Genomic DNA, 19,801 nt, shown 5'->3' on the forward strand with positions numbered 1-19,801 from the left:
CCCAGGAGCACCTTCCAACATCCCAGGGGCTGAGCATCCCCAGGAGCACCTTCCAACATCCCAGGGGCTGAGCATCCCCAGGAGCACCTTCCAATATCCCAGGGGTTGAGCACCCAGGAGCACCTTCCAACATCCCAGGGGCTGAGCATCCCCAGGAGCACCTTCCAACATCCCAGGGGCTGAGCATCTCGGGCTCACACAGGTGAGCTGAGGGAGCTCAGCTCTCCCATTGCCTGGACCTGCAGTCATCAGCAGACCATGCCAGGTCCCAGGCAGCACCAGGGCAAGCTCCTCGTGCTCTCAAACAAGTAACCATTCTAAATCAGCAATCAAGGGATCCCAAATTCCCATCAGAAGCACAAGAAGTTAAATCTGTGCATACTGTATGTAAGAATCCAACACTCCTGTTGAAATCCATTCAACACCACCAAAGGCAGTACAATTGTGTGGATAACAAAGCCAAAACTAGGACTCATCAGCAATTCTGGAAGGCTTGCATGATCATTAACTGAAGACAATCATGTAGACGTAAATTCTCAGGCACACAACACAAAGTCAGACTTGGTTTGTAAACCATGTCATGCAGAGACAATAGTGAACCTTCACATCCAAGATAAATAGACCTGGAGTCAGATAAACAGGATAAAAATAATTTCCAAGAGCTACATATGAAAAAATCCCTAATTAACATCTACGTATAACATACACTACCAGGAGGGGAAATTCCTTTCTAAAATTACTTAGCTCAGACTTGTTTGTGCTGCAAATGTTTATAAACCAAAATGCTATCCTCTGGTAATTTGAGTATTTGGGTCATATCTTGTGCTTCCTGGATGTGACAAAGAATCTTACATGCCCAAGTCTTAATTTAATAAACTTAACTACAGACAATGTTTTAGAAAAACAGCTTACTCACAAAAAATATCAAGCACATTAAGTAGGAGTTTGATTAAGCTACAGTAATCCATCAATTAAGATTAATTCATTGCTCTTGGTCATTCCAGAAAATATGGTAGAAACCCAAAATAAGCAACCATTAATCTACAAGCAATGAATTAGGGAAAGAAAATTAATTACAAGAAAAAAAGACGTTCAGAACAGCTAAAAAACTCCCCTTCTGGATGGCTCAGGTCTGAAATCTGGCAGCCTGGAGGAAGTTTCCAATCGAGTCAACAGCATTCTGTACATTACAGGCAAAACTGACCATTTAAATCACACAACCACAGTCCAGGAAATATCCATTCAGTAAGCATTTCTGAAAAGGCAGTTATTTTGAATGTTTTTCAAATCATTTCTGGGCAGCCCTGGGCTAGAAGCTTTTATGCCCAAATTGCTTATAACAACATCTTCCTAGAGAAGCTTAAAAAAACCCCATATGACAACTGCATAGCAAATACAGTATCCCACTTTTTGTAATGTTCACCTTTGTAAAAAATAACCTTTTCCTTAAATGACATCCATGAAAATTCCTCTAATAATATTTAATTAAGCTTTTTGCTCAAAGTTGAGAACTAATACAGCTTTGAAGCCTACATGTATTCAGGAGATGGTTTGATGCTTTCTCTCCAATCTACAGTCCCTGTTTACACGACCAATAGTATCTGCAGCAGCAGAATTTAGGCCATCTCTCCCACTACTCCAATAAATATTCATCCTGCAGCTCTCCCTGCCTTGTGGGAAGACACAGTGTCTCTTCAGACCTACTCCTACAGACAGTGGAATGAAACACACTGGATGATATAATCAAACAATTCTAGATAACCAATTTTCGTGGTGCAATGGCTTTCAAAGCTGCAGGTATTAAACCAAGCAATATGCTGGCACAACAGAAATGAATACAACTGCCTTCTCCTGCTTAGAAAACCCCTGCTTTCCACAAACAAGCAGTACAATAGTTACTTAGTTTTCACGCAGCCCGAACTATGGCAGTCTATTGTGAGTGCTTTTGAAAGAAGAGGAAAAGTCCTCACATTCACACAGGATAATGTTACTGCCACTGAAAGCCACAGAAATGCTCCTGCTGATCTCGGGGGGAGTGAGAGCAGCTCCAAACGGCTCCAACTTCGCAGATTTTCCACCCCGACGTCTACTGCACAAAAATGCAATTTTATTTCATCATTAAAAGCCACAAACCAATAACCAATCAAAATAAACCTAAAATTGCTTTCTAAGTGAGCAGTCTCGGCCAGTGAGTTGCACTCAAAGGAACCAGCCAGCATTCTTCAGGGCTGACAAGCCATAAATTGAAAGCACCGTCATTCTGAAAATGTATGGCACTCCTGATTAAGGGTGACATAGCCTTTAAAAGGAGTAGAGAATACCTCACTTCTGAAATAAGGAATCGGTCTTAGACGTGAACTCTGTAAAAAAAGCCCTTTGGTAATGATAGCACAATGACTGGAGTTTCTTCAGTGTAGAAGGAACAGGAACATGTTGAAAGCTGTGCATTCTTTTCCTTCACAAATAAGCTGCAGAATAACAACAGGTTGCTCATGTAATCCCCAAACAGCATCTCCTTTCATTTCCTGCTACCTTTTTTCCTAATTTTGAAAGACTAGTGAGGCAGTCTGGCAAGAGATAACACATCCTAGTTACTGTCATTTTATTCCCTTTCACCCCTACAATGATTTTCCTTTGCTCTAAATACTATGAATTTCACCCTAGGATGACTGTTAGAGAGGAAAATTCCCTAAGAAATCTCCCACCTCTTCTTCCCACTATCCACTGCTTAGGATATTTGGAAGCAATAACTTTCAATTTTGCTCATACTATGTAAACTGTACTCCATTCTTTCACCTACAAATTTAAAAGGAGACTAATAAAATAAATGAAAGCTTTTAAAAGTTTGAATTATTCAATCAGTTTTATTCATTTAACAAGTACAGCTGTCTTCTGGTTTTAGTCATTTAAGAGACCAGCTTTTTTTAATCATGTTCCTTTATCCCAATGTAAATGACTTTTCCTTGTGTAAGAAAACTTCTGTCTGATTAGTTCTGAGGAATGACTTCCCAAATGAGTGGAAGTCATACAAATTAATAAATTGCTTGGTCTTTGATTATGCTGACTGTACTGTTCTGCCAAGGGCCCTGCACCGAAAACAGGGAAGTTATGCTGCAGAAAACCACTCATCCCACCACACAAGGAGGTAAATAATCACTGGATTTATAACCCAGCTACATTCACAAGCCACAGATTTCTGCACAGAGAGCTCTGAGAAGAACCCCAAGTGCAATGTCTGTCAGTACAACTGAACACAGGCAGCCAGGAGGGGGGAAGCCAGCTCACCTCTTGTCTGAAAGCCAGACTGCAGCAGGACAAAACTTTCTGAAATGGCCCATTTATAAAGTTTTGGAAGCTTTATTATTAGTTACATTACATGCAGTTAATTATTTTACATTTTCATTATACAGACATTGGTTTTTATATGGTGATTTGCTATTCCAAGCAGACTAATTCAAACTCTTGCATATTTTAGCCATATTCAGTTCAAAAGTCCTCCTGTCTGAAAAAAAGGCACTGCAGGCTATTACTATAAAATGAATTTAGTCTTTCATCACTTCATTGTTGGCTAAAGAATGACAACTGTGAGACTATCTAAGACAGTAAATAGCAGGACTGATTAAAAAAGGAGCAATTTTGCTTTCTAGATTTCACAGACATGATCATGTGTAATAATGAAAGAAATACAAATACATGTAAGAAATTTTGGCAATTCTTACCACCCTTTCAGGCGAGTTGTAAGGCTCCTTCCCTTGTTCATGAAGCACAACTCAGTTATGGATACCCCTGGAAAACACAAGATACAGATCAAACTCAGAATGGTAATGCTGTAATTAGTGTGACTAATGGCTTGTTGACCTGAGCAATGGGGCAACTCTCTCAACACTTGCCAAACTGCACTGCTACCCCTAGTTCAAAACAGCAAGTCAAGACTTTCATCATTAAGAGTTCCTACTTCTCTTCTCCCCCACAAAAAAAAAAAAAAAAAATTCAAGTTCATGGTAGAAATTTCCATCTGGTTTGAACACTCCAGTATGTGGAAGAGTTTCTACTAAAATCTCTGGGTCACAAAATTCAAAAATCACTTGGTTTAACTGTACAGTAACAAGATGCAAAACCAACCGAGATGTTTCTCCTTATTTTCTCTTTGCTTAAATATATTTTTACTTGAAGTTATAAGGAAACCAGAGCATTTTTCATATCAAGTTCACAGTAATACAGAAGTTTTAAATCTCAGGGAACACAAACACTGTCTTGAGCTACATTCTGCCAAGTTTTAATCAACTTTTCTTTGGGTTTATTTTGACTCCCCAAACCATACATCTCCAACTGTTTCACCTGCCTTCCTTTCCAAACTAGAAATCCCCACAATTCCATGTGGACACTGCAGGTCACACCTTCAACAGGGAACACCACGAGCCAGCAGTGCTGGGGTTACAGGAGAGAATCAACTTCACTCTGACCCTAAAATCCCCCCCTCTTGTAACCCACTGGACATTTGGCTGCCCTATAAAAACCATCTATAGTCCCTGGGAGTCCTCACCTCCCATGGTACATTTTATGTTTCATTCCATAATTTACAAGTTGTAAAGCAACACTATGTCATAGCACAATAATTCCAATGACTTGAGGGTGACACTTGACGAAAATTTAGCTAATTAGTAAACAGGATGCTTTATTTATCTTCAACTCTGATAAGTAAATGCTTTTAAGTCCTGCAGAACAAAGGAGAAATCTCATCACAACCATGAAACACACGAGCAAGTAGAGCACGTACACGGAAATCCAGTTTGTCACAAAATAAAACTCATTAGAAGGGTCATGTTGTTCCAGAAGCAGCACTGAGGGAGATGGTACAATCATAAGAAATGTGTTGAACTGGTACAAATCCAACCTCAGGCAAGAATTTTCCTCAAAAGTTTCATTTTTACTAACAATTCAGACTTTGCCTGATGAGCAGTTCAACCCAGAGGTCAGAAGCAAAGTCTTGTCAGTGCCTGCCCTTTTAAAAACTTTGCCAAAGAATAAAAGGAACACACAATTTCCTCTAACCAAAAAGAAATGCAAACAGTTATGACAATCAGAAATAATATTAAACAGACATCAGCAGGGTAATACTACATATTAAAAAATGCCACTAGTATCAAGTTTTAAAACACTGCAAGAAATCTTATACAGTCCTTCTAAAGTTATTTTTAATTAAATATGACAATTCCATGTGAGCCATTTTAAAAGTCTCTACTCTTCAAAAAAACATGGAAAATTATGGTCTATTTTAAATAAATAATCAGTGAGTTTCTTAATGATGACAAAAAACCCATAAGTTGGCAGCAAGCTGATTTAATTTATGTTTTCAATGTAAACCATAGTATAATTTGAGCTACAAATCCGGATACTCTGCTATCTGTACATGCCTGTAAGACCTAGGAAGGGTGCAGGAAGAAATCATAATTATTTAGAACTCAAATTTACCAATGTTATTAACTTCTTTTATGAACAACATCACTCAAAAAGTATGTTTGATATTCTGGTAATTTCACTTGATTAAAAATTAATCTCTTTTCAGCATCTGAAGATGCTCGTGGGAAGAGAATTTCCAGTGTGTGACCAAACATGCACTGCAAAGAGATCAGAGCAGTGCAAGTCTTGATGCGAACCACCACACACCATTAAAAGAAATCCCTGACTTTTTGCAATGTCGTATTCTTAAAACCACAGGGGGGATGGATGTAACGTGATTTCGGGTATCTTTGCACAGTACAGATGATTAAACATTAGGTAAGTCAAGCAGCAAACCAAGAGAACAAGCTTTGCAGCCTTCACTCATAACCTTGCTCAAGAAGTTTAGTCTGCCAAGCTCCAGGTCCCCAAAGGTCTGAGCTTCTCAGGAACCAAGCCAACCTTGAAACTGCAGCAGCTGTACAAGTGGAGTTGTATTTTGGACTTAACAAATAAGTATCATGGCTTAACACACAACACTGAGCAGAGGAGAAATGATGGAAGAAGTCTCTGCCATGAGCTTGAACAAAGTTCTCTGTGCCAGAGCAGCTGCCAAGGACTAACAAGTCTGTGTTCTCAGTGACTGCAGGCAGGACCAGCGGAATAAGTCCCCTATAAATATTCAGCAGACCCACCACATTAGCAGCTCCAAACATAGCAAAGGGTGAAGGTCTCTTAAAGAGCAGCTCTCAGCATCGTGCAGCCAATTCTGACTGGAACCTTGTGCTGAACCAATGCCAGCTGACAAGGGCACGACCTTCTATTGATGCTGAAAATGATGACTAGGTTCAAAAATTGTTTCGTTTTGCTGCCACAGATTTAACAGCTCAGGTTTTGCCCCCATGAGATGAGTAAAACATGCTCATTAGGTAACCTGCTTCTACAGAGACAGGATTTCAGACAAAGGCTAAGCACCTTTATTTTAACATCACTAATATGCCTTCAAGGTGCTTTAATGCAGCCCAGCTGCAGAGGTGTAGAGGGAGCAGAGCTCTCCCAGTCCCACCACTGTGCCCAGCACACATTCTCCACAGGAACACTGGTGGAAGTTATGGGTAACATTAAACATGTCAACAAAAAGCACTGAGCAGAAATACAGCTCCATACACCATCACAGCAATCCTGAGGCTCTCCAAAAATGTGCACAAATAGAAGGAAATAATTTTTGCTTTGTTTATCCACTCTAACAGGCAAGACAATTATGAATTATTATAACAACTTCTTTCAGCTTGTCCAAAATATTTACTGCCCATTGTTTTCATCTTCCTAGTTACAGACATGCCAATGTCAGACAGTATCTGTTATAATCAACTTGGATTTACTATTCCTACCATCTGTCTTAACTCTAACCAGTAAAGAAATACTGAACAAAGAAGGCCATGAGAGGAAGAAGAGAATCAGAATGCCACAAAGATAAGCAAGCAGATATTTGAATGCAAGAACTCTAGAGGCCAAAATGTTCCAGCTGAGCCAACCATGCTTTCCTGCTGGTGTTACCAACATGGTACTGCAGAAAATAATTGCAAATATTACTCACAAAGTACAAAATAGAAACAAACAAGATAACAGAAGAAACATGTATCTACTGACAAAGCTCATTAGCAGATGATATCCAATATAATTCAATATGCTTTGAAGCCACTTGTATAAAGTGACAGTGGAAGTGCTTAAATTTAAATAAACCACTTAAAATTCTTTATTTTCCTAAAGGCAGAAGTTTGACCTCAAATGTTCATTTAAATAAATAGAACCAAGTTGGTTAAAAAACAAAAACTGGAGTCTCAAACGCAGCTGAGGGCTGAGATTGGAAATACTGGAGATAATCTGGCACAAGTCCCCTGCTCAAAGCACAGTCAACTTGAACAAGTTACTCAAGATTTTTTTTTTTCCAGTCAGGCTTTGAAAATCTCCAGCAATGTAACCTCCACAATCTCTGGCCAACTTGCTCCAGTTCACCCTTAAGAGTAAATTTTTTCTCAGGTTTTGACTGAAATAAGACTTCTCCACTTTGGACCCACCAGCACACGAGGCTGTGCTGCCTGTTGTGTATTCCTGATCAGTGCAAGCTGCTCAAACCCACGAGCTCCAAAAAGGACAATGAGATGTATAACCATGAAATCTATTGCCCGTGCCTGCATGCATTAGTAATCACCAGCATGGCCTCTGGGCCCAATAATGCAGAGCTGGATTCCTTCATCTTCCAGTGACTGCTGAAATCCCCCAGTCACACAAGGACACACAAAACAAGAATACATTTTTTCACTCCTGGGCGTTACACCGACTTTAAATCAGCTGGGTTTTGTCTTGTTACTGTACATCCTCAAGAGGTTTATTTCAATTTCACAGGATCAAGGATATTTTAAATAATTAGTTTCTCAGAAAATTCACTATTAACACTCCTTGCCTCACATACTATGTGCAAAAACCAGTTCTTGTGAGGTGGATCTGGCAGGAACCTGTATGAACTCAACGCTCTTGAGATTTCCATCAGAAACCAGTCACTTGATTTCATAGGAAATGACAAGAATGCACAAGCATATTTTTTGTTCTCTGTTACAGAAGTCTCAAGTGACATTTGCTGTAAGAAGGACAATGTTAATGGCCACTGAAATGTCAAAGGTTTCCCAAGGAAAAGTCAATCCTGGTCATGCTTCCCCCTCCTTAAAACATGAGAGTAATTCAGGTGTATTGAGTCAAACTACACCTGTGTCAGGAAGAGGGAAACAAATACCAGGCATTAATCTCTGGTACTAAAACTGTGCAACTGGTATTTTTGTGGATAATTCCTTTCTGGTTTTATATTCTGTAGAAGAAGATGCCTTGAGGGATTTCTTCTCCCCAGCAGAATTTTCCAACTTGCTGTTTCATATCAGTGCAGCTACTGAAGTAACTTATTTTAGAGTACAAGTCTGATAATTAAGTCAGCCTATTTCAGGGTCTTCCCCCTCCCCCAGGCTTCTTCATTACAGCTATTTTCATTCTGGACTCTCCACACACTGCGTGCACCTGTAATCTGTATCTACATTGTATTAGTAGGATCCTTCTAATTAGATTTAATTTCTTCAAGTGAGGAAAAAAAGTGACATGCTAAGCCTGCCAGTTCTTTGAAGAATGTCCTAGAAGGTCAAATGGTGTGTCTAGAAGGGCTTTGTGATCCCTTTGACACAACTGAGATAAGGTTGGTCAACATTTCAGATGCCTTCAGTAATGAAAAGCAAAGTAACTGGTATTGATTCCCTTCACATCAATCTCAAAGTGGTAAACAAAATAATTATATCCTCTGTATAGCAGTCTCATGGGTACATGCAGATACTTAATAGATTACAGACAGAAGAAAGCTCATTTAAATCACACATGATGTAAAATTCTAGTTTTCTTAATTGAGCTACTATGTAGACACTAAAGTTTCCAAAATCCCTATATCCCTTATCCTGACAATTCAACCAAAATCAGAAACTCTCTGAAGACGAGCACAGTACTCTTCCTACAGATTACAGCTCCACAGTTCTGGTGGAAGCACACAGAACAACCCTCCCCACACTGAATCTCTGGCTCGCAGCCTCCTCTCCCCAACTGCATCACTGCGACAGACACATCTGCATTTGGCACCTGTTTAGTTCTCTCAGCCCCGGGATCTGTAGCCAATTTGTTTGGCTAAACACTGCACCTGCAAAATGCAGCAGTATTTGCTCATTAGGGCACAGGTAGTAAGCCTGTAGCACAAAAACAAAACAAATAAAAAGCCAACACCTTGTCTTATTTATGGTTAAAATGCCTAACACCAATTATAGCAGTTCTCTCAGCCCAACTGAGTGTTTCCTCAAGGTAATACTACAGAGAAAGGTTGCTGAATTTTAACAAGACTCACTGTAGTTATTGAAATATTGATACATAAAATGAGGTAACAAATTACAGAATCTGTACCTTTGGTTTCCATAAAAAGGAGATTTCTTTGTATTGTTCCCCTGCCTTGGATGTGTCTTTCACAAATTTTATAACATTTAACTTGTGAAACTTCCAAGTTCTTCCTATTCCTTTGTGGCACAGAGAAAAAGCTTCTACTTATTTTCTATATTCAGATGGACAATGCAAAGCAAATTCCTCATTCACGACACAAAGAGTTAATCTGAGAGAAAAGGGGAGAATACAAGGTCAAAACAATATGGCAAAGGAAAACATCTTGTAGGACAGGGTCTAAGACAGTTCTACTGGCCAGTGTTAAGGTTACCAACATCACTACCCTCCTACAGAGAGGGAAATGAGAAGAATTTGCTAAATATAGCTAGAACTGTTTGGAAGGATGCCTATCCTTATTTGTGCATTCATCTGTTTAATTGTGGGCAATATAGTCCACTAGACAGCCTGAGGCAAGTGTGCGTGTTCAATATTCCCTGAATTATACAATTTCAACTGCAGATTGGACTTAATTACAGAGTTTACAGTGGTATAAATGAAAACTTTGTATTCTGAAACTCAAGCTTGGGAATGTACTAAATGCCTTCAAGACTGTGTGCAGTTTTAAACAAGAATGTTGAGAAAGGCCACAGAATTCTTGTGTTTGCTGTATGACCTCAAATCCAAATGTATACAAATATAAATTATATGTATTATCTACTGATCATTTAAATGTAAATGCTTGCCTTTGCATTGTGAAGAGACTAACCTTCACAAAATCAATAATATTTGAATTTATGTTCATTTTCTATTTAAAAAACACTAACAAGAACTTTGTTATTGGGCTGTATATAACTAGGTAAGTTACATTAGCTCTTCCTGGAAAGTGAATATAACAAACTTCAGTTCTGTTTAATATTAGGTCTTCAGCACCTTAAAAATTAAAGTTCTTGAAATTCAGAATTATCATCCTGCTTCTCTGCTTCAAAACAGTGGCAAGTGGTTTGTGGCACCATAACTGAAAGGAGGGGGTTATTTCCTTGAACAGACAGATGAGCACGGGCTGGGACTCAGAAATCACCCTCAGCACAGTAAATAGGCTGTAAAAGCTGAAGGCTGTTTGTCATCTACAAGAACACACCACAGTGAAACATCAGTAAAAAACTGTGGCAACCTATGAAGGCCTGGAACTTATGGATTATACAATTCCATCGTCACAGCACATTAAAACCAGCATCTTCCCCTGCACCTCTGAAATCCTGCCTCAGGAGAGGGAACACTGGGTTTGCCTCCATTATCTGCCAGCCTGCAGTAAGGAAGTGCCTTGGTCCTCAATCAGAACCCACAGGAATTCAGCAAGTGCTATTTCTGCTTGTAGTAAAATCTTCAATATGTAATTTACATCTTGATATGTCATCATTTCTTGGTATTTAACTTAGTAACAGCTTCTCTAAAGCAGAGATTTTATTACATAAATTATGGAAGTAGCAGCCTAGGTATAGTGCAGACAGCATAAATTTCTGAATCAATACAAAATATGTCCCTGGCAGTAGTTGTTATTCTATGCAGGTGTGTTATTGATTACAGCCATAATGGTCTCACTTTAGCTGCCATCAGTAACTCACTACTTGTATTGTCACACTGAATTAAAAAAGAACCAGTCTAAAAATATGAGAAGTTATACCAGCATGGCATGACCCAGCCTGTGGTGCAAAGAAGCAGAACACTGCCAGTTTAACTCAGAATTCATGTTTGCAACTTCACCTGACATTACATTGATAAAATAAAGGCAAATGTGATACTTATTCAGGCAGAAGAATATATGTTCTTAAACGTTCTGGAAAACTCTTAAATTTATGGCTACTGCATACAATAAAACTGTTTTCAATACCTTGGGACCATTATTAGGATACAGGTTATTGACATTTATTGATCAACATGGCTGAAGCTCCCTTGCATCAGATTAAGAATCACAGAAGGAATGTTAGATTATTTCATTTTTTAAACAGAGTTTGTTTATAAAACAAAACTTGACAGCAATATACAACACTAACACACAACAGCAGAATACTAACCACAAGCCAAATGTTTGTGGAGCATCAAAAAGTTAAATACAGATAAAAGGTATTACCACAATTGTATGAAAGACTCTTAATATATAGTATAATGGGCATTTTTCTTTTAAATATTTCAGGTTAGATACACAGCAAAAGAACACTCATTTTCACTGGCCTATCAAAATGCAGAAACAGAGACAGACACGAGAAATAAAAGACTTATACTTCCAGTAATCTGATCTTTGTGCCACTTTAACCTTCTACAGAAGGCTACCAAAATATTAAGATTATACATCAAAGATCATAATAATAATAATAAAAGTGTCTACATCAATACTTTGTGTTCTGTACATACATAAGTAACACTGCTCAAAGAAAATCGACACCATTTTAAAGGAGCACTGGTTTTGTGAGACACTTCCATTGCATTTCCTATGTACCTGCTCTGGACTCCAGAGGGATTCTCCTTGACAAGCCAAATAAAACACCCAACACCCTAAGGCATGCTCATGCCCACCGTTCTCTCCATATGCAGTCTGGTATAAGGCTTCCCTCTCTTTCCCAAAAAACAGCCAAGAATCCTCTTGCAGCACAAGCTTATGGATTGCACCAGACTGCCATGATGGCAACACCCATCACAGGAAACTCAACCAACAGCAACAGAACTCTCCCAAAGATCTGACAACTTCACCAAGTGACCAAAGGTATTTTTCCCCCTTCAACCTCATACAACGAACTTCACAGGTGAAGGGCACAAACAGTTGTCTATAAAGAAAACTCAACCCATCAATGAGCAAGTTCTCCCGGGTGTTGATGTACAAATAACATGAACAATCATCACGCTGTCTCACCTCCAGCACCTGGCCTGCATGTCCCATTCCAGAAGCCAGTCCCCATACGCCGCCTCATGTGGTGCTCAGCAGAGACAGAGGCTCCTTCAAAGTGCCAGATAAAACACTGGACTCACCCTCACCGACTGAAGCAGCCTCCAGAGGAGTCCATCTCCATGCACTGCTCTTATCTGCAGCCAGAAGGGTCTGCCCATCCTAACTCTGGCACCCACGGATGTGCCTGATGTTACTGTAGCTACCCCAACTTCAGTGTCACATCTCATTCTCCTTCCCCAAGACAAACCACACTTTATCAACCATATTTGAAGCAATTCTGCAATTTGCTTTCCTCTGGGGAACCTCTGCAAGCTTTGCTACTCTGCACACTGTTAAAACAATTATTATTTTTCCATTTAAAACCTGCAAAGAAAAGCCTACCCAATATCACCATATACATCAGCTCTCATCAAACTGTGAATCCAGTAGCCATGGACACTGTTGATTAGTCAAACATTGCATTACAGTTTCTTAACCACAGCATAAACCAGTCAAAGTCTGTGCCATCACTTCTGTCACCATTCTGAATGGCAGTTACTTAAAATTTTATCACTACATAAATTAAATAGAGAACTGTTTACTGTAATGAGAGGGTTCTATGGAGGAATTCCAACTCATGGGTAGAACTTATACCACTAGAGCAGATGAAGAACATACAATTAAATTACTGGAAACACTAATGCTACTTTCACTAACTGAACTGATCTACATTCATTGCAATAAAGAAAACACTCTCACACCAACAAGTTAAGGTGCCCTTTTTCTCTAAAAAAAACCCCCATGATCATTTCTTTTATTATATTAAGAGAAGAAAATAATCAAACTTAGAAAAGAGGCATATGTGATACACAAAGCCCAGATCCTGTAAAGCTGTTTTTTTGCTGGCCAGCACTCCAAATTAAGCTACAGCTCTCACCTCAAAGTCAGTCAGTACCACTGCACCTCTAAGAATTCTTACAGGAATTACTCCATTAGACAAGTAGAACAATTTCCAATTAAGAATGCACATCTTGATGTCAATCCCCTGAGAAGCCCACTTTCAAGGATAACTGTGCAAAGAAAACACTGATGCCTAATTCTAAAATCCCAAATTATTAAATTCTCAAAGAAATAAGGAAAATAATGAATATTTTTCATTTACCATAACTACACAATGTCAGGACTTGCCCCAAAGTGACTTCCTCACTTCTTCCCTCTCCCTTGCTTGCAGTGTTTAAGGTGTAACTCTTCAGTGAAGCATTTCAGAAAAAACACTTCACAACTCTTAAATAATCCGTAAGGAGCTAAACAGTACCTGTTCTGGAGGACAAAGGCCTGGTGGTAAGGCACTAGACTTCAACCTTCCAGTGGCTTGTAACAGCCATAACAAGGCAAACAAAATAAATAATAAAATGAAACTGGAAAAGATACCTTGACGTTGTCCTTTCAACCTCCAGCCAACCTGAGATGTCATGTAAGCACTGAAGCAGCAAAGAGATGATGCTGCTTAGATAGCAAAATCTCCATTTCTCCCTGACCTACAAATCAGAAGCTAACAGATCAGAGGTGCACTGGTGTACATCCCCACGGTGTCTCATGGAAACCCTGTTGCAGCTTCTGAACCAAAATGCATGTGCTCGAGATGCACAGAAAACATAACTATAAATAACACCAGCTGAAGCATGCACAGAAGATTCTGACAACCCAGTCAAGGACCTTATGGAACAGAATTCCCAAATTGTCTAAGAAAGCCATCATATCTGAAGAGATGAAACACACTGCATGGAGCTGAGAAACAGAAAGGTCTTCCCTGGGCAATATCAACTGCAGAGTGAGGTAGAGCAGCACAACCCTGCCCATGTGTTCTTAATGCACCTCAGTACCCTGGAATATTGCCACCAGCAGTATCCCCACCATACAGTGCTGGCTGAGAATTACTTTCTTGGGCCACTCAGGCTGGAATGTGTGATCTCAATATTACAATTTTGCTCTTTCTAAAGGTACTCTATAGTCAGAAATCACTCATCTCAGGGTAATTGGTATCAGGTGATTACAGAGGATTAACACTTGCACAATCAGACAAAGATAACCTTCACAAAGAGGTTTTTGGAGACAGAACTGCATATACTCAGGCTCATAGGTTTTCCACAGCATACTTTTGCTAACAAACATTGTACATCTCATGCAAAAGTGTGTACATTTGAGAAAACACAGATTTAGGCATCTACACAAGTACCCACTGATCAGTTTTTTTCCAGGCTAACTCCTCAGAGGGCCTGATTCTGAAAGATAAGTCAAGGGGTCTGCCTGACCATCACTGTGGCCAGCTTCTTGTAACCAACTCTAGCTGGCTCTTACTTGGTTGGAACCAGTAACATTTCCACCAGTTTTATCTAGATTGGACAAAACCCACACAACTACAAAGCAAAAGATAAGGACATAAATGCAGTATCAACTTTAACAGAATTGGATGAATTACCACTTTAAAAAAAAAAAAAACCAAACCACATCAATAAAGCAAATCACTTCAGGGGTATAATGGTGCCTTAGTTAAGATCCACTATTTTCAGAAAGAAGCACTTGTTCCAACAGTGGCAACAGTAATGACAACTACTGTAAGAAAATATATGGTTTTTTGTAGGAATGAGGAGTGACCAGATGTGAGCTTCATTAACTAAACTGTTCTCTACAAGAGACTAAAATACTTAAAAATGCCATCCATATATACATTACTATTGGGTCTCTCGTACATTTTTTTATCCTCATGATTAACTGATATTTCAAGAAAGGCATTATTTTGGTGGGTCAAAATGTCAGACTACCCTGAAACACAGTGGCAATTGATGACTCTAAAACATTATTTTGTTTGATCAATGTGTATAAACTAATGAGTCATAGATGCTGTCCAGTTACTACTAAATGATTAGCCATTTACAGACCACACACCAAATGCTACTTCTTGAAAATGTGACTGCCAGACGGTTGATTGTCAGGCTTTCAAAAGATTGGACATCACTAAATTGAGCTGTCTGTTCCTAGAATGTTGCACAAAACCAGCCACAAAAAGAACTGGTCTCTCTAGAATTAGTTATTTGTCTTACATACTATGCAATACAAACGTGACCCAAGCTAATGAAGAAGATGCAGACCTCCAGAACCTCAGCAGACAGCACCAGATGCAGCTGTACAGATTGTTTTGGACTGCCTCAGAAATGGAGAAACGAGGAACAAAACACTTGCACAGCAGTTTTTTTGTTTGGGTTTTACATGAGCTATGTGAATGAAATGAAACCCAATTCATTACGGAAGTTGGTTGCTATTTTTCCAGATGCTCAGGTGGCTAACCACCTCGCTCCAGCACACAGGCAGACCACATCCTACCTGCAATTTAAGAGACTACTTCAAGACCTCCCTGTTCTTACTTTAATGCTTAAACACTGAAGATATTGCTAATGCCCTTTCCTGAAGAGAATGTGCTCGTCAAGTTACATGTATACTCTGAATGTCTCGCATTATGGAAAGAATACTTTTCCTAAAAAAAAGAGGGTCTTAACAGAAATCTCACTGCTAATTCCACATTAATGAGTGACACACATTAAGTCTGAATAAGGTAACTGCATGCAACACATCTTAAATTCCTTCCCTATTCATAGTGATGTAACCCTAGAGTTGCCCCTTTCCTCCTTATTCTGTAGAAGCAGACAAGAAAGTAAAAAATTTGACCTAAACTTTCTGATTTGAAGATTACTGTGATGGCCACAGGATACCCTCACAAGATATGCCATACTCTGGTTAAATTGGAAAAACATAAGCTAAATGTAATCTCACACTTAGCTGCTACAGCATTTGTTTACAGTGTTTGTGTCAATGATTTATACTCACACAATAAAATATTAAGAGCAACAAACCATAAACCTGGCAGCACAAGAACTCTAACAGGTTTTCCTTGCAGTCTATCAATTCTGACACTACCCAAGATCCACCAGAAGCACTGCAGAAATAACGTGTTGCATTACATAAAATCAAATACAGAAGCTTAGTTTTATATAACTGTAATATGCATACATATGGTCTTCAGGACAAGATATCTTCTCTAAACTGCAGTTCATACAAAATTCCAAGTATAAGCAAAAGATAGCAATTTTGCCATTTCTAGTGCAGTATCTTAAACTCAGTATAATGGCAATCTCTCTCTATTGGTAGCTCTCACTGGTTCTTCCAGTATTAAAGACTTGCTGAAACTGAAATCCATTGCAGATTTTGAATTAATAAGTGAACATCAAAGAAGACACTAGTTTTCATCTATTTTAGCCAAATAGTAGGTCAAAACTATGATCACATTAATTGGAATTCAGTTATTTTTCTTGACAGCAACTATGCCATAAAAATAAAATCAAAGTCAACTTTGTAAAGATCATCAATGTCAAATAAAATACATTCTGTGCATCTCTGAACAATACACGAGGATAAATCATGCAGTGAAACTATGCAGTCAAACTATTGTTCTTCCAAACCTTGCCTTCCCAGAACATTCCTTTAGCCAAGCAATGGGAAGATAAACCCATTTGCCTAATGGAGCATATAATTTAAATATTTCAGACAAGCATTTACAGAGATATTGCTTAAAATAGATTTCACAGCCATCCATCCAAATCTATTGTATGATGAAGATCCAGCATAGTTCACAACTTATTTTTTCTATACAAACTCTAAACTCTCCAGCCCTTGCAGCTACTTTAGTCACCAGACATACTCTGTATTACTTTATTACAATCTTTTTTCCATAGTAAATTTAATATGAAGCTGCAATTTTCCTCTTTGGCAGTGCCTTGCAACATTTCTAAACCCACTAAAATTTCAGATTTTACTACTGCACCATGCAGTCCTGCACAATTCTGTAAACAAAATACACTGGAATTTATGGAACCTTAAAGGGATAGTGTACTTCATAGAGACTGCAGTATTCCATCCACAGGAAGATGCAATCAGCCAATGTCAATATTCTGTCATTTAGAATCATAGTTTTTTACCATAAAACATTCCCATTAATACAAAACAGTAGGGTTGGTTTTTCCCCCCAAACTTCTATCTAGGGTTTAAGCTATTAATATGATAACAGGTCTTCACTTGATCAAAAAATCTGCTTATGCTTTTTTTTTTCCAACACGCTATGAATCGCGTTTTGTATTGTGACCTAGCTAAAGCACAACAGTAGCTCGTAACAAGCAAAGTGCATGCTAACAAGAATTCCCCCTTCCACATACACAAACAAGTACCTACATGAAAAAAACAGAGAAAGGGGAAAAGACAGTCTTTACTATTTATGTACTAGGAGTGAGCATTTCAAAGAGTTGATCAACTTCCACAAACGTCAGATTTCAACCGTGTACCTCAATACTGCAGCGAAAGCGAAAAGTAAAATATAACCCCAACTTGGGCTTTTAAGTCTGTAATGGATTTCACTCATGGGAAAAAAACAGGTTAGTTTTGTCTGGTCTTTGCTACAGAGTCATCTCCTATGCACGCCACAAATAACCTGAGCGATGACTTCCCTGCAGGACAAGAGCTGCCCATCATATTGCAGGATTATCACAATGTTGGTTTGTTTAGGGGTTGCCCGTGTGTGTGCGCCTTGCGTATGTAATCCAGGCATTCGCTCACATCAACTCCTCGTTGCGTATCTCGCAATAAACTGATGGACGCTGCTGAACCTGAACCACCAACCTTTACCGAACAAAGAAGTCTAAGCCCGCGACCGTGATGCAAAATCATCCCAAAACCTACTACACCCTGCAAGAGCCTCTCACCGAAAATAGCCCAGCAAGCTCATTCATTCTTCCCGACCCAGCGATCCGCTCACCATCTCCTCCGTCTTCTCTTATCTCTCTGCCCTCCGCTTATTTTCCTCGCTGCTGCTGCTGCTGGATTCAAGGAGGCGATGTACCAAAAAAAAAAATTAAAAAAAAAAATAAAAAGGGGGGAAAAAAGGCCAAGTGTTCCCTGCAGCAGCGGGCAGCCGCTGGACAGCAGGTCAGCCCCGGCGCTATGCCAGCCCCGGTGCTATGTCAGCCCCGCCGCTCCGCTCCCGCCGCCGCTCCCAGCGCGGGGCCGCTCCCGCCGCTCCGCCCGCCCCCCGCGCGGTCCCCGGGAGAGCGCCCGGGCTGCACCAGCTCCTCCCGCCCGCTCACCGCCGACACCGCCGAGGAGTCGCAGCCGGGCTGATTTTCCCCTCCCACCTCCACATTCCTATTTACAAAGGGTATCCAAGACCATCTTTATCCAACGGGGGGCTGGGGGGGGTGTAGTTGAGGGAGGGGAAGGTGGAAGCGATCATTAACCCTTTTCTTGCGTTTACCTTTTGCTACTGGGATTTTTTTGCTCCGGTTTTGGAGCGCACGAGGGAATCCCCCTTTCTCTACAGAGCACATGGACTCGCTGCCATCGGGCCCCGCCGGGTCCGCGCTCCCGCAGCGCGGCTTGGCCGCTCGCCACCCCTGGAGCAGCACAGCCCTCCCCTAAAAAAGGTCCAAGGGCACGGCCGAAAAACGCACGCCCTCCCTAAAGCACGGCTGGGGAAACGAGGGGAGAGGAGCGCACACGGGCAGGCCGTGAGGGCAGGGCCCGCCCAACGCCGGTGTTTTTAAGCGGGGCGCTCGCGCTGCCCAGCGCTCACACCTGGGGGAGCGGCGCAGCCTGCGCGCCCCACCCGCCCCCGCGCGCCAACCGGCCCCGCCAATTCCCCATTGGCCGCTCGGCCGCGCTCGCGCCCGGCAACCGCAGCCCCATTGGTGCGGCCCCGCCCCCGCCGCCGCGCCATTGGCCGGCGGGGCTGTCCGTCAAGGAGCCGGGCGGCCCCGCCCCTCGGCGGGCGGGGGAGCGGCCGCGGCGCCGCGCGGGAGCAGGGCCGGGGTGGGCGCGGGGCATCGCGGGGCCGGGGCTCGGCCCTGCCCTCACGGCACGGCCGGGCTCGGAACACGGCCCGGCCCTCGGGGCGCTGTCGCTGCGCGCTCGGCAGGAGCGGCAGGGACCATTGTGTCACCTCCCGGGATGGGTGCGCGCTCCCGCCCTGCCGGCCCGCAGCGCTGAGCCCCGCGCAGCGCTTCGAGGGGTCTCTGCGCTCGGGGAACTCGCCGGTGCCTCGCCCAGCTGCCCGCGGGGGGATCCGGGCCCAGCTGGTGTCCCAAGGGCTGTGGCAGCGGGCCCGCCTGGTGCAGCGCAGCCAGGGGATGCTGGCACGCGATCCGCGTGGGTTTGTCCAACCTGACCTTCTCGCCGTTTGCAGGGGTCTGTGCAATGCGGTCGTCGCCTTCTCTTTGATAACCTAAATGCCTTGAGCTTTCCATGCCCTTATTTTATATCTTGTTATCTATCCCCTTCATTAATGTTCCTCCTTTGAATCATTTCCTGTGGTTTTCCCCCTCCCTAACCGTGGGTGCCAGAAATGTTTTAGCGTTCCAGTGTCACTGTGCTGTGGACAAAGGCAGT

At 41.3% G+C, this 19,801-nt stretch overlaps 2 protein-coding genes across 14 annotated transcripts in view; one reads left to right on the forward strand and one right to left on the reverse strand.

Annotated features, from left to right (window-relative positions):
- The window catches only part of ARVCF (armadillo repeat gene deleted in velocardiofacial syndrome), a 245,961-nt gene that overhangs the window by 221,626 nt on the left and 4,534 nt on the right, over positions 1–19,801 (reverse strand). For 8 of the 13 annotated variants that reach the window (XM_017815435.1, XM_017815424.1, XM_017815431.1 and 5 more), the window contains exons 1-2: positions 18,124–18,419; positions 3,720–3,786 (exon numbers count right to left, since the gene is read on the reverse strand). The gene's annotated coding sequence lies outside the window, so the exon portion shown is untranslated. Of the gene's footprint in view, positions 1–3,719; positions 3,787–9,423; positions 9,445–18,123; positions 18,420–18,504; positions 18,568–18,671; positions 18,783–19,801 lie in introns of those variants that run through there. The other 5 variants (XM_017815421.1, XM_017815422.1, XM_017815425.1 and 2 more) reach the window with 5 other exon arrangements.
- LOC108497633 (translation initiation factor IF-2-like) overlaps positions 17,835–19,801 on the forward strand; it is a 5,136-nt gene continuing 3,169 nt past the window's right edge. The window contains exons 1-2 of the mRNA XM_017815386.1: positions 17,835–17,916; positions 18,962–19,600. Of these exons, the coding sequence (XP_017670875.1) occupies positions 17,835–17,916; positions 18,962–19,600 (721 nt within the window). The remainder of the gene's footprint in view (positions 17,917–18,961; positions 19,601–19,801) is intronic.

Source organism: Lepidothrix coronata, unplaced genomic scaffold (genome assembly GCF_001604755.1).
Source record: "Lepidothrix coronata isolate B3197 unplaced genomic scaffold, Lepidothrix_coronata-1.0 Scaffold51, whole genome shotgun sequence".
In the NCBI taxonomy this organism is placed as follows: domain Eukaryota; kingdom Metazoa; phylum Chordata; class Aves; order Passeriformes; family Pipridae; genus Lepidothrix; species Lepidothrix coronata.